The 9,584-nt window shown below is 42.2% G+C and overlaps 1 protein-coding gene across 1 annotated transcript in view; it reads right to left on the bottom strand.

The window, feature by feature from the left end:
• Positions 1-8,245, bottom strand: part of ank2a (ankyrin 2a, neuronal) — a 63,065-nt gene extending 54,820 nt beyond the window's left edge. The window contains exon 1 of the mRNA XM_035659727.1: positions 7,830-8,245. Within this exon, the coding sequence (XP_035515620.1) occupies positions 7,830-7,964 (135 nt within the window). The 5' untranslated portion in view covers positions 7,965-8,245. The remainder of the gene's footprint in view (positions 1-7,829) is intronic.
• Between the last annotated feature and the right edge of the window lie 1,339 nt (positions 8,246-9,584).

Here is a 9,584-nt window from a genome sequence, read left to right as displayed (position 1 = left end):
CTCCGACTCCCTCTCTCTCTGTCTCTTACAAAACCAAATCACACAGAGTCAAATTTAATAGCAAGTGGACAAAGCAGGCGGTTGAGAATCCAGATCACAGAATCCGGACCACACCCACATACAGTGAGTAGTAACACTGAGACATGGGTGGGGAGGGAACAGAGAAATGCAATGTGGATGGGACATATAACCTTGGTACAGTCACATGATACGCCCAGAGAGAGAGAGAGAGACGACTAGATGGAGAAAGTCAAGGCCACACCCTGTTATAATTGAAGCAGTAGCACATTCACACACGGACACCTGCTCGCACACAATTGGATAAATCAGATTTGTGACTTAGCTGATTTACCAGTAATATTTGCACATCTCGTCCTTCAGTGTTGCTACAATATTAACAAGCCTCCCCACTTCCAAGCAGCAGCCCTACAGTCAAACAGCAGCACTACATTAACTGATTGCTTGCAGCTTTTTGCTTTTTGCCACATTAGGCCACAGCCTTCAACATCCTTTTTTCGAGGCAAACTATGAGTACTGTATAAGAAATGAGTAAGCAACTGATTACATCCGTAAATTCATTATTCACTTCCCACAGCTAATGCCAGGTTTATGAGGTGTTATATCTAAAAGCTACCAGTAAAATGCAATGCCATGACCTCCTGATACAGGAGGCTTGGTATAATACCTACTGCCTTGGAAATGGCCGTCATACAAATTTATGGCTTTCACTTTTTTTACGCTTTGAAGTGCTGCCCAAGTCCCTTGGGAACACATGATGTCAGTTTGCCTTTCCTGTTAATGAGATGAGAGAGACCTGGAGTCCACTGGAAAATATTCCATGCCATCACACTGCAGATGCTATCAATGCTAAGTAATGTCAATATCCTGGTATTAGGGTGTTATGAACTTGAGATTGTAGGAAGCGTGTGAAGAAGCCTGTACTGCCTATTTACTGGATCAAGGGAGCATTTTGTTTCAGGTCATAGGATCTAGTAGATGTGCATGTACTGTTCAGAACAGTAAAACACAAAGCACTCAGTTATGCATTGTGACATTCTTTGGCTAAATCAGCTTTCTATAGCTAAGTTTTAATAGTAAAAACATGTAAAAAGATGTGGGCGTTACACAGTTTTGCTCAAATTGACTTTAAACTACTTTATTTACTTTAAACGTATTTGAGACAAAGCTGAATTGACTAAAGGATCGGAGACTGTGAACAAAAGCAAATTGTCTAAATGGTCATTTGTGTGTAACTAATCTTGAAATCTGACCAATCTTAACCTCCAGGCCACATGCAGAGGGCAACAGCCCCCAAATGTTGCATGCATTTGCAGAACACTGAGAAACATTTTTACCACTCTGACCCACAGTTCATGTGCTAAAATGTTGGCAGAATGTACTTCCATCTGATGGCTGATCTCATCCAGCATCAGAAGACAAAGGGTACTGAGGCAGAAACTGATTTCACCTCCAAGTTGAATGTATAATGAATAATGAAGCGCGTGACCTAAAATTCGCGGCAGTACACGGACATACCAGGAATGCTGAGTGATACTGTCGGAAGTAGAGAGAGAGGGACCTAATGTAATATTACACTGTGCGTGTGAGAGAGAAAATGATTCAGACTAAATAAAACAGATGTGAGGTCAATTATAAACATTTAATTAGCAATCATGCTTTTCAGTTCTGTTCTGGGCCAAAACCAATGATGAGTTTGAATTGGTGCACAGCAAGCATTTCAAATGTAAGACCTAAGGGGTACATAATAAAAGCCCATTCAGATATAATAGGAGTGTGGGAATAAAACAAGCATTAAGGTGGTTTTACAAGTTAATCTGCACTCTTCTGATTCTTCAACTGCAGGAGTTAGAAATTGCACCACAGCCTCTTGCTCAGCACGTGGCAAAAGCAGTCTCGTGTTTTTTGCCGACATGTGTGTGCGTGTGTGTGTGTGTGTGTGTCTGTTTGCCTCTGTCTGTGTGTAGTGCTATGAGCCATGCTATTCTCTCAACACAGCAAAAAGCTTTGATGCATTTTCCTATGAGAAAACCTTCACTTACTCAACTCAAACATGATGAGAGGCCGTGGAGAGAGGGGGGGAGGGAGGAGGAAGGTTTGGAAGGACTTGATGAGAGACAGAGAGAGAGAGAGAAAGGAAGAGAGAGAGAGAGAGCACATTTACATGAAGGTGTTTGAGCTGAGCTTCTGAGAAGTCCATTGATCCCGAACCACGCCCTCCTCTCTCTCCCTCTGTCTGACGGGAAACTGAGTTATAAGGCCATAATGAATAATTGACATCTAAATGCCTCCCACTGCCTCCAGTCCAGAATCCACCTGCTCTCTATACAGCATGACTGGTAAAGGATGCATCTTAAGACAACACGCTTCTATAATCATCTTCTTATATCCTTATATCCTGCAGCTGTGGCCAGTTAATGCAGTCATCTTTATGCATTATGTACTCTCACTGTCTCTCCTTATAACAAAGTTTTCTTTGACACTTTTTGACTTTGTCTGTGTTCTTTTGATGAACAGCCTTCACCTAAACAAGAAATAAAGATGATGAGAAACAATGACTCATCAAGTGATGCTATCGCTGCCCTTCAAAACATCCATCAGGATAAAACCACACAGTGGGAGATGGTGCCAGATATAATTTGGCCACCCCAACAAGGTATGAGGTACCATGACTACCAAGAAGGACAGTCCAGGAGTGTCAGGACGTTGTTTGTACCCAAATATAGACATGCTGATGGTCCATATGGATGTTGTATCCAGGACAGGAATACCAATGCTTTTCTCACCACCCTATCACCATTACACAGTATGGAAACTCATACGAAACCAACAGAGAACCATCACATGACTGTTGCTTGTATATTGCATCAGAGCTGGTCTACAACAAGACTCTTTGGTATTTAGAGACCTGAGTATCATGCCAAATATGGTCACTCTCTGAGGTGAACTGTGGATATGAATATTTGTGCGCGATTTCTTCAGGTCAACTTTACACGCAGTGGTGGATATGGTTCAGAACAACAGACAGAAGATCAGAGCTGAAACGATTAGCTGACTGACAGAAAAATTTATCTGCAACTTTTTGATGGTTTCCTTTTCAATTACTACAATTACTTTTTCCTTAAATGTGAGGATTTTCTGCTTCTTTCAGTTTTATATTATTGTAAATATAATGTATTTGGGTTTCGGACTGTTGATTGAACAAAACAAGAGCTCTGGTAATCTGCAGCCCAAAAGACAATAACAATACTGCTGAAACAATTAGTCAATTAATCTATTAGTCATTTGGTTAAAAACAACAGTTTTAATACAAGTATATAAGTTATAAGTTATACCAAAAATTCTATGGTTCCAGCTTGTGAGGATTTGCTTGCTTTTAAATTGTATATCTTTGACAGTGTACTGGACAAACAGTATCTTGCTGAATCATGCCTGAATATCGTACACAAAAATGCAGAACCAAGCAGGTATTCTCTTCTATTAATTCTTAATAGCTGTTGGTAACCATCAATAGAGGTGCTAGAGTGGTCGACTTGCGGTCCTTCCCAGTTCTCTGTGTAAGCACTTATAACCAGACAAGTGCTCTAACGGCTCTGGTAAATACAGCTATGTAATGCTGACTGTGTTTGGGTGTGTGTACGTACATACATCCGGTATAACTGCACCTTACAAAGACCCTGATTGGCCAAACACTACTATTGGACATCATGCATTGGAAGACAGCTATGGCTTTGGGTGTGTGTGTGTGTGGCTGTTCAGAGGTAATGTAATGAAGGCCATGGCTCCATTAGGACCCCCTTCCTGCAGAAGCCCATCATACCACTCCCAGTGGAGAACCGACCGAGACAGACAGATAGGCAGGCAGACACAGAAAAGCAGTGGAGACACAGACAGAGAGATGGAAATGTCAAAGGCTGCAGTGAAATCTGACCTCCTGGCACATCAGTATCTCAGTGTAGAGACCAGTGGTGGGGAGGAGTGTGGGGTAGACAGAGTGAAGGGAGGGGGGGAGGTATATTGGAGGGAAATGGGAGATAAACAGGAATGACAGCCAAGAAGACAAGGAGAAAACTCAAAGAGTCAAACCCCTATTTTAAGGCAGTGAGAAGAAGTAAGGCTCTGGAGGAGAAAAGAAGAAGAAAAAGTGGGGAAGGAATGTGGGCATGGAAGAGACGTAATACGAGGGGAAAGAGGAGATGATACAGTAAGTTCACTCGAAAGGGGATCTTTAAAGCTGAGCAAGAAGTAGGTCAAGTGTAGTCATAAACAAAAGTCATCTCTAATATAAGGCCAGAACATTTAAAAATTGGGGATAACTAATTCCTTATCTAATCTTAAATGCTGCAGTATTCAAACTTATCTCTGAGAGCTTATATCTAAAAGGTGGCCAGTAAGTCCCAGCTGAGGCCTGGGGGTTCTAAAATTTCAATTATCAATATCAGACTGCAGTGGACATAAAATCCAGTCCTTGAATTGATCTTTGCAAACTGAGCTCTTAAGTATCCACTATCCAACCAAAAAGGGAAGTGGACTAGCACAGGCAGAGGGTTGACAAATTATGACGCAGTCTCTGTATTGTTCAGACAGAGAAGAAATCAAACTGCGTGAAGCAATCAGCCAACACCAGTTCAGAACAGCGAGTAAATGCCCAGTGACACAGGTTTGGTGAGCACAGAGACATGGACACACAGCCACTTGGCTAGGGAGAAGCTATTTTTCTCCAGGACAATCAGAGATGGGCGGTATTTTTAGACCTGCGATTAAGAGCTTCACATCACACTGTCATTTTCTCTTTTTGTCTCACGTACGTAGATGTGTTATTCCTGTCGTGAGCTCTGTCTCAACAATAAGTTTTATTAGTTATATTTCACTGGAAGTTTCCCTTACCTGCCAGTTCATGTTCTGCATCTCTAACACTTTTTCTCTATCACAGGAGCTCCACCAGCTTAAAGAGTCAGTTCCCCAATATCACAGAAAACATACTTTTCCACTTAACCTCTACTGGCACTGAGCCCTGTATATAGTTATTTTTAGACATTATAGGGATTATACAATAAAATACTATATAATGGAGTTGATTGCAAACTTTATATTAGAAACAATGTCCTATTAACTCTAGGTAACTTGGAGACATTGCTGTAAACAATTTTCACTTGAAGGTATTGTAAGTAAAAACTATCCACTGCAAGGTCTATAAAACCAGCTTATTGTTTCTGGAAAGACATGTTCTATTGTGTTCAACAAAAGAAACCAAAACTATCTACAGGGCTAGATGCAATTAAATACTTGGAAGAAGGTAGAATTTAATCGTAGCTTTCGGAGTGCAATAGCCATTATTTTAAAATGCACAATAATGTAAGCTAAGCAATCAAAATGTGCCGTTAAAGCTCTGTTAATCAATACATTTATTAACAATAAATGAAATGACTGCACGTAATGTGAAATGGGTGCAGTGATGAACCCACAGAGAATTCCCACCCAGCTCTGGAGCTCTTTAAAGCTTTCTCGCTCTCTTGGCTCATTGCTGTGTTTTTTAATGCACGCAAATTTACTTCCGTCTCCCTGCTTTCATGAACCCAAATTCTAACAGCAGCATGGCGTGTTTTCAGCAAAAAGAGCTCTGATAAAACCACTGTACCTATTAAGGAGGACTATTTATCATTCTTATGGGTACACTGTAAATGGTACATTCAGCTCTCATAACTTCCAGCATAGCCACACCCAGCTTCAACTCGGTGGGTGTGTTGGGCCTTTAAACAACAGTATACCGTTGTTTACTGAGTGCTACTTCTATCATTTTTTTATTTTATTTTTGTCCTTACTAACGCGAAGTCCTACTCTTGGTCAGGGTGTAGACAAAGAACACAGACAGACCAACCAGTAGGGTTGATGCCACGACAAGGACATGATCATTCAATCACTGCCACTTGTGATCGATCAATAGAGCTAAGTGCTGCTGGGGACTCAACATGGATCTCTGCAGTGGTAAACTATTCTTCCCCTGCACCACCCAGGTGCTTCTGATAATGTGTGCTACCATAACAAATGTTGACCTTCAACTATCCAAAACTACTTTAAGGTGGATTTACTTCTATGTGCCATTTCAAGTCCAAAAATGAACCTCTTTCTGACTTAGGTGAAGTGACCCTCACACAGCCTATTTTAGCTGCCGAGAGAATCTTCGATGGAGGATGAGAGAAGTAAAAACAACAAGAGCAAACGCCTTCATTTAGGATGTAAAGATGTAAATAGGATGACTTCAAGTAAAAGTTAAAACTGTGCTTCTATATCTCAAAAGCTGCTTAGGACAAGATCACAACTGAGGTGACATGCTTATCCAAGTTCAGTTGATGAGCTGATGTAATATACTGGTATGATACTGTAAAATCTGCAGACATGTGGGTACAGAGAGTAGTTGTAGATTAAGGTAACAGTTGTGTGCAAAGATTAGCTTTCGGTGGGACTTCACGCCTAAATGTTTAACAGAACAGACTTTTGGGGGAAATTAAGGAGAAGTCTCTTTTGTACTTTCATTATAGAGCACATCAAGATAAACAGACACACAGGCACATGTTTAGCTCAAGTTTAGATTTTTCAATGCTGATAAAAACAAAAGCTCCTGATTGCATCCAAGTGTGTGAGCTCAATGGCCCCACCCTAAAAGAAGAGACTAAAGTGTGTGTATGCATGTGTGTGTGTGTGTGTGTGTGTGTGTGTAGCACTACAGTCCATTACTGAAATCACATTAGCCTGAGAGAGTGCACTGAGACAGGAAACAGCCTTCTACCATCTCCTGACTCACTTTCACTGAATACACCAACACACACTACATGATCAAATCTAGAAGGTAACACTTCAAGTTCATTTTTTTTGTTTATGCCACACATTTATGGGAACAGACTCATAGATATGAATGAGCTGACTGTACAGATTTACTCCTACTCAGCTTGTGCACAGCATTCTATCAATTTATTAAAACGGACCAAGGTCTTAGAGATAAATACACGATGACGTTGTTTTGTTGAGAGGAGAGGAGAGGAGAGGAGAGGAGAGGCTGCATAGTGTAGTAATATCAGAATTTCAGTCCACTCAAGGACAGAAAGACTTACTGGCAAACCAGCCCAGCCCAAGAGTGGCTTAAGAGAGCATACAGTACACTCAAAGCACACACACTCTTTACCAACCAATGCATTACGCTGAAACAGAACCACAAGCAATAAGACTTTACATACAGTGTGTGTGTGTGGTGTGTGTGTGTGTGTGAATATGTGAACTTTGCTGGTCTCACACTGCTTCTAAACTACCAATGTCCCACACAGACCTTAACAGCGCTGGATAAACTACTTCCATGTTAGAAGTCACAGTCAGAGACGCTCACCCTCGGGCCAGTAAAGCATAATATGGTCCATGTAAACAGTAAAGCTCCAGTGGTGTAGGTGAAGTTGTAAACATCCCTCACTGCAGCCTGTAGTAACTAGAGAAGTCTAGTGCAAGTCTGTTGGTGTTTATTTTGACGGCCACTGGCACAATTGGCCTATCTACATTGGGTATTATCACATCCTCCCTAAGTCTCTTATCAAAACAGATTGCATTCTCTCTGCAGATAATCTTGCTCCTATTAGCAGGTAATCTGAACACCATTTTAACACAAAATAATCTGTCAGATCACCGATGTGCTGATGCACGGCAACGCCTTTTGACTGCTCCCCCCCCAACCTCTAAACAGCGCACATCAGCCGCGGTTTGGGCTGCCCGTTACACGGCTGACTGGGCCAGTCAATGCGGAGAGCGGGCTGCGGACAGACACCCACCTGCCGTATACGGTTCTGGTGCAGCGGTGGTGGAGGTCCACCCTCGGGGGACGTGTTGCTCGAAGAGGCGATTTTCAAGTCAGAGTCGGAGGCGCAGCCGGCCCTGGACAGCCTTCCTTCGGGGCTACTTGACATTCTGGCTGGCTGCAAGCTGGAGGCGACGCGGTCAGTGAGGGGTCCGTCTGCCGGTGCAAGGTGGATCTCTGTGCGGGCCTCAGAATCCAGAAGGCTCGGCGGGGCCCGGGATCATTCTGCAGCGTCGGAGACAGTCTGTTATTAAACGTGACTCAATATAAACACAGTGGTTCGGAGATTGTCAAACCAAAACGAGCGCTCCCTCCGGTCGGGGATGCTCCCGGTGTGTTGCTGTATATGCCAGCCTGCCTGCGTGTGTGTGTGTGTGGTATGCTTGCTGGAGATGTGGACGCGCCTAAGATGCGCTTCCCCGAAACTCCGCAGGATCAATGCTGCCTTCAAGTACAGTCGGAAGATTCGCAAACGCACCTTGATTAGGATGACCAAGTGTACATTTTCTGACTATCCAGTTGCTGAAATACGATTTTAGAGGGCGGGGGGCAAAGTGACGTAGACCATGTTATGATTGGTTGAAAGTGACTACAGTAACAGCATGCCTATTTTATACAGTCTGCGTTTGTTTGTTTTTTAACACAGGCCTAATACACCACTTAAAACAGTAATTACTCCTCTGCCACAGCGGAACTCACCTTGTACCATCACTTAGGAAGACAGCTCTCCTCCACTTTACCTCTATAATAAATAAACAGATATCTAACAGAACATTTTATGACTTGATCATTCCCAACCAATGGGACGCGAATGCACCGTCAAACAGTAGTGTGCTTCCTATTTAGCTTTTTGCACCCACCCCCCCTCCTCCTCGGTGCTTCTGCAGCAGCAGATTCAGACGCTGTGGGCCATGATGTCCCATGATTCAGTGAAAATTGTAAATACTGTTTACACAAACATGAAATCATCGAAGCTCAGGCACACTGGGTTGGGCTTATACATAATGTAATATCCCTTTTTTCGTATTCTTACGCCCCCCGCACACACACACACACATTGGCCTGTGTGTCTTCACTGAGCTACAAATTTAATAGAGGTTGACAGGGCAAAATCAATAACAATGTCTTTGAGACATTTAAAAACCAGGCAGGACTGGAGCAGAGGAGGGCGAAGCGGCCAGTAGGTGTAAGAAATCATGATAAACAGACATAAAGTTGTCACTGTTTAGAGCCTTCAGGGTGAGGCTGACAGTGGATCCAATTGTTCAAAGTCAGATATTATTATTTTTTTAGTAAAACATGAAAATATGGGAATAAGGGTTGACCAGTGGTGCTGCAAACGTTAGTTGTTGAATAAATAATTATATTTTTTTATTCAAAGACTTAAATAACCTGTGTTAAAGAGATGTAATTAGGTACATTTGGATTCACGGCTGCAGAAACTTTGGTCAGTGTTTAGTTTTAGAGGAAGATTTATGGGAAAAAAAACACAGGTTTAATGAGTAGTAGTGTTACGGCTAGAGAAATAGATAAAGGCAATTTCACAGTAGTTGGCCCCATCAGCAATGACCACTTTGGGCCTTCTGCTGCTGTAATGGCTTGATTTTGGAGTTGTAATAGGTCTGGTGTAAGACTGCCCAATCTTTATCAGTAAGCGTCTGAAACCCCACGTTGTTTTCTGTAGTTTAATTCCTCTTGTATTGTTCCTATTTTTATTTGTATTTTTATT

Source organism: Morone saxatilis, unplaced genomic scaffold (assembly GCF_004916995.1).
Source record: "Morone saxatilis isolate NCDOM2014 unplaced genomic scaffold, NCSU_SB_2.0 Contig17, whole genome shotgun sequence".
Taxonomy (NCBI): domain Eukaryota; kingdom Metazoa; phylum Chordata; class Actinopteri; family Moronidae; genus Morone; species Morone saxatilis.
This window is presented reverse-complemented; position numbering and strand designations above follow the sequence as displayed.